The following is a 17614-nucleotide window of genomic DNA, read 5'->3' on the forward strand; positions in this document are numbered from 1 at the left end:
TTACTTATCCGTAAAACTTTTGATCTCTCCATCAAATCTTTTTTTTTTCCTTAGGGGGTGTTTATTTCCTGGTCAAAAAAGGAGAAGCAGGGACAGGCTCCCATGCGTTCTAGGCCCAGGGCCTGACCAAGGAGGGGAGGGGTCGGGCAGCAGAGGGGACAGCTGTAGCTATGTAAGCTTGGTTGCATGGTTGTCCTGGCTGGGTCTGGGAAGGATCTGTTGGGGATGGTGGCACCAAGCCTAGGTAGAGGCAGCAGCGGTCTAGTGGGCCAGAGGATAGCACATTTGGAGGCAATAAATACTGACAGGCCAGGCACATAGCTCCTGGCTAGAAAGCCCAAATGGGACAAGTAAGGCTTGGCCACTGACTTTGTCCACCATGGGCTCTCTGTTGGGGTCATGGGATCTAGGCACTAATACCTGGGACAGAGAATGCAGAGGTGTGAGGACACCTCGCTTCCCATATGGGACTGGAAGCCACTTAAGTTTTGGCATTTTAGGTTCTAAATTGTTCACAATGAGGGTATAATTTTTTTTATTATTAAAGTATAGTTAATTTACAGTACATCAAATCTTAATGAAGCCTTGCTAGATAGAGTATTTTTAGTTTTGTTTTTTTATATATACATATGCCATTCCCTCTGGCCTGCCAAGTTTGTTACTGCTGAAGTCAGCTGATAGCATTATAGGAGTTCCCTTGTAAGTAACTTGTTATGTTTCTCTTTCTGTTTTTAATATTAGCTCTTTTATGTTTAATTTTTGCCATTTTAATTGAAGTGTGTCTTGGTGTGGTCCTCGTTGGAGTGATTTTATTTGGGACTCTCTGTGCTTCTTGGACCTGGATGTCTGTTTCCATTCCCAGGTTAGGGAAGTTTTCAGCTATTATGTTTTCAAATATTTTCTCTCTCCTCCTTCTCAGACCCCTAAAATGGAAATGTTGGTATGCTTGATGTCCCAGAGATCTCTTAAACTTTTTATTATTTTTCTTTTTAGCTTTAGCAATTTCCATTTGTCTTTCTTCCAACTCACTGATCCATTTCTCTGCATCTTTTGATTCCTTGTGTGTTTTATTTCAGTTATGGTAATCTTCAGCTCTGTTTGGTTCTTCTTTATATTTTCTAAATCTTTGTTCAACTTGTCCGTTCTCGTTTAATTATCTTCACAATCATTATTTTGAACTCTTTATCAGGTAGATTGCTTATCTCCAGTTTTCTTAGTTCTTGGGTTTTATCTTGTTCTTTGTTTGGACTATGATCTCTCTTCCTCATTTTGCCTGATTTGCTGTTTTTATTTCAGTGCATCTGGTAGGTTGTTTATGTTCCCTAACCTTGAAGACCTGGCCTTTTGTAGATGTCCTATGCATATCAGCAGCACACTCCCCCACTTCTCATCAAAGCTATATGCACTAGGGGTGCCTCTTATTTGGACTTCATGGGTCCTTCTTTTATGACAGGCTGGCTACTGTGAGCAGTCTGGTAGGTATGACTGGTCCATAGTCCTTTTGTTTGCCAGGCCTTGCCTTGTGTGGAGGTGGTTGACTGTGGAACCCCAGGGTGTCACAGGGCCTATGCTGGCTCACTGGTTAGCAGAGCTGGGTTCTGAGGTCTAGTGTCAGCTTACTGGTAGGTGGGGTTGGTTCCTGATGTGGCTGGCTATGGGTTCTGTGGTGTCCCAACACTAGTGCTGGCCCCCTGGTGAGTGGGGCTGCATGCCAGTCAACTGGCTCAGTAGTCCAAGGTGTCTCACTGGTGCGTGAAGCTGAGTCCTGTGGTCTCTCTCTACAGCGCCCAGAGGTCTCAAAGCTGGTGTCAGACTCGTAGCAGGTGGTCCAAGGCTGAGGTGGTTCTGGGACTAGTGCCAACTCACTGGTAGGCAGAGCTGGGTCCCAAGACCTCTGGCTATAGGCCCTTTGGGGTCCTTTAGCTGGTGTTGGCCCACTTTTGAGTGGTACAAGATAGCAGGAGGGGAGTTTCTGCCACAGAATTGGTAGTGTCTCTGCAGCATTTCGATCCCCAGCCCAGCACAGTGGGTTAAAGATCTAGCATTGCTGTAGCTGCTGTATAGGTCACAATTGTGGCTTGGATCTGATCCCTGGACTAGAAACTGCATATGCCAGAGGGGGGTCAAAAAAGAAAAAGCAAGTAGGACAGCTGGTTGATGGGCCCAAGGTGTCTAAGAGCTGGTGTTAACCTGCTTGCTGGTAAGACCTGGGCCCATGGGGTCCCAGGGCTGGTGTTACCCTGTTGGTAGGTGAACTGTGTCCTGTTTGGCAGGCTGAGGGTCTGCAGTCGTCCAGGAATTTGGCTACAGGGCCCTCTGGTGGACAGTGCTGTGTCTGGGTGGCTGTAGGCTCAGGAAGTCTTCAGGCAGCCTGCCTGCTGATGGGTGCTAATTGCTTCATCTGAGCAGTGCCTACATGCCAGTGGGTTCCAGCTAGAGGGAGGATTCCAAAATGCCACTTACCACTACCACCCTCCTCGTGGAAGAACGAGCTCCCCAAAGTGGCTGCTGCCAGTGCTCTCCTTTCCCAGGGTGGGCCTCACTTGTTTCTCAGGAGATTCTCAAAACTCAGTTGATGGGTTTAACTCAGATTCCCTTCAAATTACTGCTTCTGCCCTGGGTCCCAGAGTGTGAGTGAGATTCTGTGTGAATTTTTTAAGAGGTAGTCTCTATTTCCCACAGCCCTCTGGGTCTTGTGGTAGTAAGCCCTATTGGTCTTCAAAGCCAAATGTTCTAGGGGCTTGTCTTCCCAGTGCTGGACCCCCAGGTTTGGGAGCCTGATGTGGAGCTTAGACCCATTGCTCCTTGGGGAGGACCTCCACACTTGTAATCCTCCTCTTCACAGGTCTCCTCCCTCCTACCTGTCTTGTTGTGGTTCCTTCTTTATATCTTTAGTTATAGCAGAAATGATCTTCTAGTTTTCAGATTTTCTCAGTAGTTGCTCTGTAAATAGTTGTAATTTCAGTGTGTCTGCTAGAACAGGTGAGCTCAGGATATTCCTAGTCCACAATCTTGGCTGAGCTCCAATTTTGATAGTAAATTTATAAAGTTAGTTTGAGAATCCTTTTAAAAACTCTACTCTTAGGTTACATATGTGGCTCAGATCCCACATGGCTGTGGCTGTGCTGTTAGGCGGGTAGCTACAGCTCCAATCAACCCCTAGCCTGGAAACCACCATGTGCCATGGGTGCACCCCTAAAAAGACAGAAAAACAGTCCTACTCTTTTTAAAAAGTTGGATAAATTATTTTATTAGTGACTAAAGATTGCTGAATATCTTTGCAATTATAAATTTCTATTTAATTTTTTTGTTTTTGTTTTTTTTAGGGCTGCACCTGCAGCATATGGAAGTTCCCAGGCCAGCAGTCAAATCGGAGCTTTAGCTGCTGACCTACACTGCAGCCACAGCAACACAGGATCTGAGCCCAGCCTACACCACAGCTTACCCATTGAGGGAGGCCAGGGATCAAATCTGCATCCTCATGGTTCCTAGTAGGGTTTGTTAACCACTGAGCCATGAAGGGAACTCCCTGCAATTAGAAATTTTTAAATTTGAAATTATATATTAGAAAATCTTCCAGATTTAACCAGAAGACCATATTTAAACAGTTAACGGTTTTAAGGAAATTTTAAAGAAGTTATATTCAAAATATAAGTAATTTCATCAGTAGTGTATTTATTTGATACTATAGTGACAGTTTGTTTTCCAAACAGTCTATTTTAAGTTGATTTTTTTTTTCCAGCCAGTTAAATCCTGGAAAAAAATTGTTTCTTGCAGGGCTGATCCCTTGTCCAACTTGGTTCTAACTTTCAGCACTAAAGAAGATGCAGTTGCCTTTGCAGAAAAAAATGGTAAGTTTGGTTTGTTTTTGTTTTACTTTTACAAATGAAATCAAGATAGGATTTTATGTTCTTAACCTGAATCAGATTCAGTATCCCTTGACTGAATGAAATATTTCAATGTATATAATCCAGTGGTTTTTAGGTTTTTTTTTAACATCAGAACCCCCCCCCAAATCTAAACAGAAATATCAATCAAACATAGAAAAATAGAACTATTCTAAATTTGAAGTGGAGGCAGAGAATAAAACTACTTGTTTAATTCCTACCTTGTTTATGAATCCCTCTACAAACTCGCTAATATTTGGTTTTTAAATTATTCTAATTAAGCATCTCATAAGGCAGCCTATTCCAGTTTTCACATCTCTGTTTATTATTTTCTTACTTTGAGCCAAAATCTCATGTCTGTTACTGCACCTAATAGCTTTTCAATTATTTGAAAATAGTTATCATTGTCACATTTCCTCTAAAATTTCAAGTGAGCCTAAATGTCTTTTGCCACTTTTATAGATATGTTGGGTCTAGTACCAAGCATAATCTCACCTCTACAGTTATATTAATACAGCCTAAAAGTATATTAGCTTTTGAGGTAGTCAGCTAAAACTATTGGCCTATGTTGGTCTTGCTCTCAACAAAAATGGAGAATGTCTTTTTTTTTTTTCTCATTTTCTGCTGTTAAGTCATGCAACACAGCAGTGAAAAGAGGCTTTGGGGGCAGACTAGTCTGAATTCTAATCCTTATTGTGCAACTTGAAGCTACATGATTTTGGATTAATTTCATCAGAGACTTAATGTTTCTTCATTGTTGAAATAACCATGCTCATCTCAAGGTGTACTTAGTCCAGTACTTGATACATAATAGATACTTGGTAACTATTCCCTTACCTCCTCCCTCCATCTGTCATTTCTGCTGTTTCTCTCTTGGGTTTAAGTAGACTACTGTGCATTTGTACCTAAAGCATTCTGTTGTTCTAGTTCATCAAATTAGTCAAATTGAATTTGAATATAACTTACCTATCTATTTGAATGAGATAATAATCCATTTAAATATAGTATTGCTATAAGGAAATATATATGCATAAAAGATTATTAGTGTTATCTATTTGACATAAAAATGTGAAAGCACTGTAAAGATTATTATTACCTGAAATATTTGCTTTTCATCCCAAGTTCCTATTATATAGTTTATGGTTAAGAGTCTGAAGCCAAACTGTCTGGGTTTGATTTCCCTGTCAGATCTCTTAACAATTTGTATGACTTTCTACAGGAGGAAATGGGAATTGTTGTGACGATTGAATGAGTTAATAAAAGTACGTTGCTTAGAACATAGTTAAGTAAGTTTTTAGTAGTATATCAATTTATCTGATTTTGTTAGTAGTAGACTTTTAAAGTTTAAAAAAGAGATGTCATCAGTACAGTTCCTTAATACTTTCTTTGTAATTTCCAAATTCTAAATTACATAAATTGTTCTCAAAGTGATCAGTCTTTAAAATATTATTTTGATTTAACATTTACATTGCTCTTTTTAAAATTAAACTATAATATAGCTTAAACAGTTCTTTTAATGTTTTTCATCTTTGCAGCCTACATCTTTCATGTCTGACACCTTGAAAATGTCTGTAATGTGAGTTTAATAACGGGAAATCTACTTAAACTGTTAAGTCCCTGGCTAGTCTCTGAGTGGGCACAAGGACTGCATGAGCATAGTTGCCATGTGAATTGCAGGTGTGAAGTAACCATTGCCACTGTTGAAATCAAGTGCCTTTCCAATCTGATTTCTACTTCCCCACACATGAAAATTGAGGAGCATTATCAAAGTTAGTAGACAATATAATTTGAAAAAGCTTACAAGATATTACCTTATAGATAATTTGTACACTAAGGGACTATTCTGAAAATAAATAACCTACCTTTCATTTTAGTTTTTTCATTTCCCTTACTTTAAAATGTGGGGTTTTTTTTAAATTCATGATCAGTTACCTTGGCACATTACATTGTACTGTAGAAAATCAGTAAAATGAAGAATAAGATTTACAGATTCAGTCGCTTTCTAGAAAACTTTTTTGGTCACATCTACAGTATATGGAAGTTCCCTGGCCAGGGATTGAACCCAAGTCACAGCAGTGAGAATGCTGAGTCCTTAATTGCCAGACCACCAGGAATTCCCTAGAAAACATTTTTAATGCTTCCTAATTATATTTCAGACTCAAGTAATGGGTACATCATCAAACAGCTAATACTCATAAAACTAAGTCATGTGCTCTTCACTATGCTAAGCACTTTTCTGGGGTTTTTTTGTCTTTTTGTCCTTTTAGGGCTGTACCCGCGGCATATGGAGGTTCCCAGGCTAGGGGTCTAATTGGAGCTGTAGCCATCGGCCTATGCCAGTGCCACAGCAACTCGGGATCTGTATGCCCTGGGTGCAGCCCTATAAAGCAAAAAAGAAAGAATAGAAAGAAAAGCTGCAGATGAGAGAAAATATTTGCAAATTACATTTCTAACAAAGGGCAAATTCACAAAATCTTAAGAACTGTCAAAGCTCAACAATAAGAAAATAAAGGACCAAGTTAAAAATAGGCAAAAGATGTAACAGACACTGCATCTCAGTATCCTTAACTATTAGGGAATTACGTTCATATAAATAAAGCATTAATATCTCTAATAGTTGTTGTATTGATTCCATTTTAAAATGATAATATTTCAGATATGTACTACGCTAGGAAAATAAATGAAGTTGTACCTGTTTTTTTGTAATTTTAAAAAAATGTGGCTTCTAGATAAAGTTATAGATATGGCCGATATGATGTTTTCCATGTAGTTATAGATATGGTTTATATGATTTTTCTATATGTATATAATATAGATATATAGTATAGCTTAAAGTGTACTTTCAATAGAATACTTTAAGCTATACTATATATTAAATACATATTCCAAATATTTCATTAATTACATTCTTTAGAGAATAGGAGAAAGAGGAAAGCCTTACCTAACTTTGAGAAGTTCATATTTTGTTAAGAAGTGCAGTTGTGTTCTTCAGCGACTCTTACCCAGTATGAAACAAAGGTAAATGTAAACTTCTATATTACATATAATAGTGAAACAAAATAGCTAAATGAGACCTGTATTATATCACAAAGCCCCTATTCATCACCTGATTTCAGTTTCTTAATCAAATAAAGTATTGTGTAGGTATCTTTTTACATAAGAATGCTCTCATCTCTGAGCCTAAAATTTTTCTTCTTCCTGCTGTTGATAATTCCTGCAACTACTCTCCTTTTTTGCCCTAGGTCTCCCTTTTCCCACCATACCTCGCTTCCTGTGGAAGGCTGGTTCTCTTAACTGGGGAGTGGGATAGAAGTCTGAATGCTCTCCCATGGCTTCTTTCCTCCTCTGCTCCCCACCTGTTACTTCTCCCTTTCCCAACACATATAAAGTAAAATATAAAGTATAAAATAAATATAAATCCCCCTGTATCTTTTGGCTTTAACCTCAGAGCCCTCATTCTAAATGTCTCCTTTTGAGCTTAGCTTGTGTTCCAGAGGAACTCTTCAGAGATACTTTCTTTTTACAAAGAATGGTTATCTAAATTTCCTCTGAAATGTAGATGAACCTCATTTTAGTTCTTTGTGTACTGAAAAGACCAACCTTTCTCACCCCTGTGGCTTTTTTTCTTGTTTCTTGTTGGGGTTAAAGGGTGGGGGAGGAGAAGGAAGCTGCATCCCAGAGAGAAGTGGTGGAAGCTGTGGAAGAGTTCCATAGAAGCCTAGATCTACTACCATTTACATGCTAATGAAACTAGAAATCCCCCCCCCCCATTTGATCTGATTTGAAACTTTGTGACAGTCCTCTGGAATGTCATTTTACCCCCTGTGTTTTTCTCCTTGTGTTAGCTGTTAAAATGCTTTGAAATTCTCAAAATAGAGGAGGGTTTCTTTCTGGAATAGGATGGCAGAGAATAAGCTGTGAAACTGCAGTAGTGGGTCTAGTGGGGAATAAAACCTACCTCTAAAGTAGTAGAAGTTAGAAGCAGAGAAAGAAGCAGGTTGGGCCTTGGAATCAGGAAAGTAAAGAGATAATTAGAGTAACAACTTAGAATTTAGAATTATCCCAGAAGTGGATACTACAGCAAGGTCTGGAATCCACCTAACTTCAACATTCTAAGGAGGGTTTCAACCTCACAATCATCTATTAAAAGACAACTTTCAAAACAAAACTAAGAATTACTACTTATATATAAAATGCTTGTCAAAGAATTCATTTTACTCTGTAGGGAAGCAGAATTTGCCACCTCAAAATATGTCTCTTTGGTATATTATTTTAAGCTGGCTATTTTCTAAGAAACTACAGACTGGGGTGAATCTCTGAAAACAAAGCAGGAGTTATCCTTTTGTAAGTCACATTTACATTTTTTAAGGAAAATCTCCATCTGTAAGGCTGTCTCCCTGGCTGTACTTGAAAGAGGTGAATGGCTTTATCTAGTAACTCTTAATGGAGATGCCCTTGTTTTAACTCTGTATCACAACCTTACCCTTGTTTACTGTTCTTTTCCTGGTAATTCTCATTAGAATTGATTCTCCCTACTCTCAAAAGTTCTCTTTTGTCTTTAACTGAGGATTGTATTTAAGGTAAGGGCTTTGGCAATTTTGGTGAATTACTCTGTTCTCCTGGGTCTCTCCCATGTATTTATGTTATTAAACTTTTGTTGATTTTTCTCCCATTCATCTCTCTCTTGTCATTTTAATTCTTAGTGCTTAAATACCTTCGCCAGTTAAAGATGACTTTGTGGGCCAGGAGTGAGTTACTGGAGGTTATCGAGCAAAGTATAAACAAGGGTATGGTTGTTATGCAGATTTAAGTTCAAGCCTTCTCCATTGATAAGTTTCTAGAGTTTTAGTCGTCCCTTCTGCTCCTGTTGCAGGGCAGGAGACACCCTTACAAATGGAAATTTCCCTTATGAATGTAAATGTCCTTCACAAAAAGGCAACTTCTCTGTTTTCAGAGATTTTTTTCTTGTTTACTGTTTCTTATGAATAATCAGTACTTGATAATTCTTATTGCCAAAGAGGCATATTTGAGGGTGGCTTATTCTGCTTCTCTTTACCACATGTGCTTTCTTAAGTTTAACTTGCTGAAAATTTCAAAAGAATCTCAAATTGGATTTTTCAAAACCTCATGAGACCTGGAGGCCAAGAAAATAAAACAAAATTTCTCCTGTGGAACCTATTAAATTGGGCAAGTTTCTCTATCTCAAAGTCCCCCAAATATTTTAAGCTGGCTATTTTCTTGCTACCTTACAGAACTTTGTAAGCTTCCTTGCTACCTTACAGAACTTTGTAAGCCCTCATACCAGGCCTTTTCCTGTAAGGACTTTGGAAGCATTGGCTCCATAAAGTCAACTTAATTCCTCAGAAATGTATGGTCATACCTGATTAAATGAGCATCATTATCAAATATGTCACTACAGGTAAGGCCTTGGTTGCATAACTGTTATTTCCAATTATGTTCTAATAGAAAGGAGGACACAGTGTTATTGAAAATGTACGTATAACTGTTACCATGAAAATTAAAATATTCAGAGTTCTTGAGTTCTGTAGAAATCATATAGGAAGTATAAGATGATATTTACAAATAATACAAATTTTAGTTTACAAAGTTGAATCTATTAAATTGTAATGAGTGATAAATACCTTATGAGGAAAGTGAAAGAACTTCCTTATATATCTAGGAAATAGAGTATTAAAACAACGTCAGGAATTCCCTGGTGGCTCAGTGGGTTAAAGATTCAGAGTTGTCACTGCTGTGGCACAGATTCCATCTCTGGCCTGGGAACTTCTGCCTGCCTTGGGAGCAGCCAAAAATTATCAAAAATATTCCCTCCCCAAAACTAGAATTATCTCTCATCCATTTATTTAGTCCTATATAACTAATTCTTGTTTCACTGGACCATAAATGTATCTGCTTCTCAGCTAGTGTTCTGGAAACTCTCAATCCACTGATATGGTCTTATTACTGTTTAAGTATTGCCATTAATAAGCTTATACCCCAAAATACCTAACATAGTCCTTTTTCACAGAGCTTGAAATGGCCTTTTTTTTGTTGAAAACAAAGCTCTTTGCCTGTAGTATTAGCAAGAACTCTTAGGAAAGCAGTAGAGTAAAAAAAATATGTATATATTCATAAATGATAAGACTCCAAATGGATATAGCTAACATTATTGATAAATTTGCAAAGTGAGATATATGATAGGAGTGAAAGCAGCTCTTATGCCCCTTCTCCATGTTCCCATTTCTGTTTCCCTCCAACCTTAAAAGAATCTAATTTAGGCATAAGATCACTAAGCCATTAAAACTAACTCCCAACCAATGCTTTCTTGAATGCACACCATGCTTTAACCTGTTCATTTTTTTCTTAACTAAAAAGACATAGGAATGAAGAATTAAGCAGTTGGAAAATGGCTAGCTCTCTACAACCCTCAGCCCCATTAGCAATCACACAGGCAAGATACTGTATGAAGAAAGAGTCATCCAGTGTGCACTCAATGGAAGATGATGCAGAACCCATCTCCCACCTGGATGATTCACTGAAACCACCCCCCCAACCCTTGCCCCATCTTTTTCCCTTTGAAAATTGTTGTGGCTGAGCAGAATCTTTGGAGTTTGTCTCTGGACATGAGTCCACTATCTCCCCATATTGCTAGCTTTTCTCATTAAGGTACCTTTCCTTTCTATTGACACTTCAAAGTCATAGGATTTGACTCGAGGGAGGCAAAAATAAAGTATTTTCAGTAGATTTGAGAGGAGCAGGATCAAGATGGCAGAGGAGTAAGATGTGGCTCTCACCTTCTCCCACAGCACATCAAAAAAACCAACTATGCGTAGAATGATTTGCACAGAATATCTATTGATTGCTGGCAGAAGACCTTAAACCTCCCCAAAGGGCAAAAAACCCTCCACATAACTGGGTAGAACAGAAGAAAAAAAGAGAGAAGAAAAGGGGAAAAGGAATCAGGACAGGACCAGCACTCCTGAGAGGGAGCTGTAAAAGAGGAAAGGAACCTGCACCCTGGAAGTTCACCTAGCTAATGGGGGGGAAATCAGCCAGGACAGAGGGACTTCAAAGCCTTGGAGAAAAGTGCAGCAGCTGGACCAAGGAGGGCAAAGCAGACAGAGAGAACCACACAAACTATCAGTCCACTGCCTCTGGACACCACAGCCTGAGATGCTCAGATGGGGGCTGAGGACTAAGACTAAGGCTCTGGTGGTCATTTCCAGGAAGAGGACTGGGGTTGCCTATATTGAGACAGTGAGGGGCTTAGGGAGGAAGCACCACAGCCAAGGGAAGCGGAGGAGGCCTGAGCCTACAGGAGAAGCAAGGTGCCACTGCCATGGAAGGCTAGAGGTGAAGGAGCAGGACTGCCATAGGAATATCTTTCTTTCCACATGTGTGTGTTCTTGGGTGGCAGGGTGCCTCTTGCACAGGCTACAGGCGGTGGGGGTAAGCTGCTGCAGCCATCTCTCAGACTCCAGAGGTGGGTATGACCAGCTACCCCTAGCAGTCTGTAGACTGGCGCCACCTATTGCTGTTTTCATTCCCCTGGGAACTCCCACACATTGCTGCTGCCATTGCCAAATGCTTTCGTCACCACCTACACTTCCTGAGGGTCACTGCTACTTCCCAGGGCCCTGCAACCAGGAGCAGCCTGTGCCACCTCCCCATGGGTCCTCACCATTGTCAAGAGCCCTGAAAGCAGGCACTGGCTACTTGCCCTGCCTACTACCTCCATCTCTGTGGAAGCATGTACAAGCCATACACTAGCACACCCCCCATCAAGGGGATAACAGTCTGCACACACTGAGGAAAGAAATAGCAAGCATCCAAACCAACAGCAGCCTCAAAAGAATAAAAGAAAAAAAAAAAGCCCTCACAAACTACCAAGGGGTACTCTTGCATATAAATAGCCCTCTAAGACTAAAGTATTTCTTTTCCCCTAAACTCACAGAATAAGAAAATTAAAGGCAAAATGAAGTTCAGAAATCATTCTCACAAGAACAGGAGAATTCACCTGAAGGAGCAAACAATGAAACAGGCCTCTGCAGTCTAACAGACACTAAGTTCAAAAAGGAGATAGTGAAAATAATATAGGAATTAAGAGCAGCTATGAACAGTAATGCAGATTACTTTAGAAGGGAACTAGAAAATATGAGGAGCCAAGAAAAACTAGAGGATTCATTTGCAGAGACACAAGCTGAATTAAAGGCACTGAAGAGCAGAATGCATAATACAGAGGAATGAATTAGTGATTTGGAAGATAGAATAATGGAAATCACCCAATCAGGACAGTAGACAGAAAACCAAATGAAAGTACATGAAAGCAATGTAAGAGATCTATGGGATAATATATAGAGGGCCAATTACACATAATAGGGATTCCAGAAGGAGAAGAAAAGGAAAAGGGGATTGGAATATATTTGAAGAAATTATGTCTGAAAACTTTCCAAATCTAAAGGAAACAGCTGTCAAGATACAGGAAGCAGAGAGGGCCACAAACATGTTCAACCCAAGTGGACCCACACCAAGATATAATAAAAACAGCAAAAATTAAAGATAAGGAGCAGATTCTAAAGGCAGCAACAGAAAAAGTGTTAATTACAAGGGCACCTCCATACAGCTATCAGCTGATTTCCTTATGGAAATACTACAGGCCATAAGATATGTTCAGAGTTCTAAAAGGGAAAATTTTATAGCCTAGAATACTCTACCCAGCAAGGATATCATTTAAAATAGAAAGAGAAATAATTTCTTCAACAAAAAGCATATAGCAATACTAAACTCATTCTAAAAGAAATACTTAAAGGTCTCCTCTAAACGGGAAAGTAAGAAGATACAGGATGGAGGAAATCATGGTTGGAAAGTAATCACTTACATAAGCCAGTATACAGATCAAAAAGGAAAAAAAAAAAGTCTGTTTGTAAAAGTGATGATAAACACAGGGAACAGCAAAAGGATAAGCATGAAAATGTAAAAAAGGGACATCAAAATCATAAAATGTGGGGAAGGAAAGTAAGAAAATCTTGACACTTTTTTTTTTTTTTTAAAAGACTGTGTTTGAGCCTATATGACCATTAAAGTAAATAGATATACCAAGGGATTAATGTACTTGAAAAACAGGGCAACCACAAATCAAAACCAAACAATACATTCAGCAAAACTAAAAAGAAGAGCATAAAATTTTAAAAAAGCATAAAATAAAAGGAAATCACCCAACCAAAAAAAGAAAGGAACAAGGGAGAAGCAGAATCAACTGGAAAACAAGAGTGAAAATGACAATAAGTAGATATTTATCAATAATTAACATAAGTGTCAATGGACTGAATGCTCCAAGGAAAAGACATAAAGTGGCAGACTGGATAGAAAACAAGAGCCTACAATATGCTGCCTACAAGAGACTCATCTTAGGGCGAAGGACACATATAAAATTTTTTTTCTTTTTTTTTTTTTTTTTTTGCCTTTTTTAGGGCTGCTCCCGTGGCATGTAGAGGTTCCCAGGCTAGGGGTCTAATCAGAGCTGTAGCCATCCTTGCCACAGCCACAGCAATGCACATATAAATTTAAAGTGAGGGAATGGAAAAAGATAGTTCATGTGAATGGAAAAGACAGGAACGCAGAAGTTGCAATAGTCATATTAGGCAAAATGGACTTTAAAACGAAGGCCGTAAAGAAAGACAAAAAAGAACACTATTTAATCATAAAAGGATCCATTTAGGAAGAGGATATTACAGTCATCGATATATATGCCCCTAATACAGGAGCACCCAGATAAATACAGCAATTCCTAACAGACACAAAAAAGCAGAAATTGAGGAATACAATAACAATAGGAGATTGTATCACCTCCTCACATTAATGGACAGATCCTCTAGAGAGAAAAATCAGTAAGGCAACAGAGATCCTAAATGACACACTAGAACAGTCAGACTTAATAGATATTTTCAGGACATTACAGCCAAAAAAAAACCCAAAAAAACAGAATAAACATTCTCCTCAAGTTCACATGGAACATTACAAGGATTGACCACATACTTGGGCACAAAACTCACCTCAACAAATTTAAGAGTATAGAAATTATTTCAGGTATCTTCTCTGACCACAATGGCATGAAACTAGAAATAACCACAGGAAAAGAAATGAGAAAAAATTGACTACGTGGAGACTAAACAACATGCTACTAAGAAACCAATGGGTCAATAAGAAAATCACAAGAATTTAAAAATATACCTTGAGAGAAATGATTATGAAAACATAGCCATTCAAAGTCTATGGGGATGCCACAAAAGCAATTCTTAGATGTTTTTAGCCCTTCCTCAAAACAGAAGAAAAAAATCTCAACAACCTAACCTAGCATCTGAAAGAATTAGAAAAAGAAGAAGAAACAAAGCTAGTCAGCACAAGGAAGGAAATCATAAAGATTGGCAAGGAAATCAGTAAAATAGGGATTCAAAAAGCAGAGAAAAAAAATCAGTAAAACCAAGAGCTAGTTCTTTGAAAGGGTAAACAAAATTGACAAACCTCTGGCCAGACTCTCCAAGAAGAAAGAACTCAAAATAAGAAATGAAAAAAGAGAAATCCCAATGGATAATGCAGAAATACAAAAAAAAAAAAAAAAAAGAGAGAGAATACTATGAGCAATTATATGCTATCAAATTTGACAATCTATAAGAAATGGACAACTTTCTAGACATACATATAACCCACCAAAACTAAATCAAGAAGAAATATATCAACTGAACTGACTGATCACTAGAAATGAAATTGAATGTCATAAAAACACTCCCTACAAACAAAAGTCCAGGACCAGATGGCTTCACAGGTACATTCTCCCAAAGATGTTCTATGCAGCCACCATCACTCTAATACCAAAAGCAGACAAAGATAATACTGAAAAGCAATACGCCAATACCTTTGATAAATACAGACACAAAATTCTCAACAAAATTTTAGACAACTGAATCCAACAGTACAAAAAAGATCATACACCACAACCAAGTGGAATTCATCCTGAGTTCACAAGAAAGGTTCAACATATACAAATCATTCAACGTCATATACCACATTAACAAAAGAATGGTCAAAAACCACATGATCATCTTGCTAGATGGAGAAAAAGCATTTGATAAAATCCAACATCCATTCATAATAAAAATTCTTACCAAAGTGGGTATAGAGGGAACATTCCTTAACATAATTAAAGCCATTTATGACAAACCCACAGCAAATACAATACTGGAGAAAAGCTGAAAGCCTTTCCACTAAAATCTGGAACAAGACAAGGATGTCCACTTTCACCTCTTTTATTCAAGGTAATATTGGAAGTCCTAGCTACAACAGTCAGACAAAAGAAATAAAAGGTATCCAAATTGGAAGAGAAGAGGTAAAATTATCACTCCACACAGATGACATGATACTATATATAGAAAACTCTAAGGACCCCGCACAAAAACTACTCAAACTGATCAACAAATTCAGCAAAGTAGCAGGATACAAGATTAACATTCAGAAATCAGTTGCATTTCTGTATACAAACAATGAAATATTAGAAATGGAATATAAAAATACAATATTTTTTAAAACCACACTCCCCAAAATTAAATACCTAGAAATAAACCTGACCAAGGAGGTGAAAGACTTATATGCTGAGAACTATAAAGCAATCAAGGGAATTAAAGAGGTTTCAAAGAAATGAAAAGATATGCCATGCTCTTGGATTGGAAGAATTAATATCATTAGCTTATTTGATGAGAAAATTTCTATAAGTTTAGCAAGAACATAATCAAGTAGAATAAAAATCTAAGCTTGTGTTATATTTAACACTGATAAAGAAAACATCTGTCTGTATTAAATGAAAGTTATTAAATTTGACATTTGCCAAATTTTTACCTATATTATCAGTACTTGAATTCTCAAATGTTTGTTAATTCCTATAAGAATATTTTTTGAATCTAACATTCAGAATATTAGCAAAATATTAAGGTTCACTTTCCTCATTTTAGGAATATGCCACTTGTACAAGCACATGTTTTCTCTATAAGCCAATCAGACTTCCAGTGTGTGAAACTGAAAGTCTTTTATATTCTAATTCATTAATTCCATCTGGAAGTAGAAAAACATTACCTATACATACACATAATGGGATATAAAGGCCTTTCTGAATTAATAGGTAGATAGACACACAGTCACACAAAGAACTTATAACTAATTCTAAAATTTCAGCCATGGGTTAACAGTAAACACAGAATTATAATATGCACTGACCCATACTAAAAAGCTGTTCTGAGCAAGTACAGCTTCTTCATTTGTACTCAAATAGAAAAGACTAACAAACCAGATTTTCTGTCTTTTGTCATTCAACAGAGAATGGATTTCTGAAACCATTAATCCATTTAAAGGAATCATTTAGACCTTAAAATCAATTCCCAAAATTAGTAGAGAACAAAATTAAAATTAGATAAATAAAATCAGCAATGTTCCCTTTATTCAGAAGCCAAGAAAAGACACTCCTGGGCTTAAAATAAAGTGCGCCACTTCTGGTGAAGAAGTTTGCCTGGCTTTGGTCCGTGAACCTATTAAGCATCTTGTTTTCGAATGTGCTTTTTTGGAACACAAACCAGTTTGTTTCATGGCAAATTCTGAATAATATGGCTCCAAAATATTAATACTGTATAGCAACTATATTATTTAAACAGATAAATTTTAAGGGAGCATTAACTGTCACATCAAACATTCTTTTTCTTCCTAGGCATTGCAGCTGTAGCAGGTGTAAGGTGTTACTAATCCATTTTATATAATTTTCGTGGAAAGAATTGCTTTGCCAATGTATCCATAATAAATTTCTCCTCCATAGTATTTTCTAAAAGACAACCTAAGGTATTTTTAAATTATTCTGTACTTCTCTTCCTCTTGCCCAAAATATTAGATGTGTGGGAATTTCAAATAGAAGTATTTTTAAAATGAAATTCCTTTAAAGCTACTTCTCCTCCCTCTTTAAAGTTTATGCTTTGTTTTCGTAAATACAAAGTGGGTAATATGGATACATAGCCTGGTGAGGAATCTTGAAACTTTCCACATACCAACATAACCCACTTTGGCCTCTCAAAGTCTTTTGCTATTCTGGTCCCATGCCTCTGTTAGCAGTGATTACCAGTTGTGTTAGTTTGTGCCAAATTCTTGCTTTGTACACAAATGGACAGTAGGAAAAATCATTAAACGTTCTCTTCCGAATAATGTCAGAGTTTTCAGTTAAGTTATTGGTGGAGAAAGACCTTTAACAGTACTTGAACCAAGATTACAAGAGGTAACATATTTCACAAGCAGTAGAAACACTACTGAATGTTTCTCTATATTTTTGCATTACTGAACCACAGATAAAGTGGTTCTGTAAATAAAAATGAATGGGATTTTCTTTTGTACATAGAATTGTTAATTATTGGGGTCTAGTATTGTTCAGATCCTTTACTGTTGTTTTTTTGTTTGTTTGTTTTTGTTTTGGTAGCATTTGAAAAGATTACACCAAACATTCATGTCATAGAGGTAGAATATCTTAACCATCATCTAGAAATCAATGAAATAAATGGGCATATTTCTGAAGAAGACATTGAGCACTGGATATTACAGGTTACATTTTAAGTTTTTTGGTGCATTTGCCAGAGGTATTTAAACTTCAGAATATCTTTGTGAAAGCATTCCAGTGTGTGAAACTGAAAGGGAGTCCGCTTCTC

The 17614-nt window shown here is 37.6% G+C and overlaps 1 protein-coding gene and 1 long non-coding RNA gene across 4 annotated transcripts in view; one reads left to right on the forward strand and one right to left on the reverse strand.

The window, feature by feature from the left end:
• The window catches only part of NDUFS4 (NADH:ubiquinone oxidoreductase subunit S4), a 113967-nt gene that overhangs the window by 91408 nt on the left and 4945 nt on the right, over positions 1 to 17614 (forward strand). For 2 of the 3 annotated variants that reach the window (XM_005672445.4, XM_085002265.1), the window contains one exon: positions 3778 to 3851. In XM_005672445.4, the coding sequence (XP_005672502.2) occupies positions 3778 to 3851 (74 nt within the window). Of the gene's footprint in view, positions 1 to 3777; positions 3852 to 5422; positions 7282 to 17614 lie in introns of those variants that run through there. The other variant, XM_085002264.1, reaches the window with a different exon arrangement.
• On the reverse strand, positions 5587 to 11759 carry LOC146395545 (uncharacterized). The gene is made up of 2 exons (XR_014831336.1): positions 6742 to 11759; positions 5587 to 6683 (listed from the first exon to the last, which is right to left on the reverse strand). It is a non-coding gene; the product is annotated as an uncharacterized LOC146395545 (long non-coding RNA).

This window comes from Sus scrofa, chromosome 16 (genome assembly GCF_054392235.1).
Source record: "Sus scrofa isolate SSC_HxYL_T2T_F1_AM1 chromosome 16, Sscrofa_HxYL_maternal_Yorkshire_Landrace_v2.0, whole genome shotgun sequence".
In the NCBI taxonomy this organism is placed as follows: Eukaryota; Metazoa; Chordata; class Mammalia; order Artiodactyla; family Suidae; genus Sus; species Sus scrofa.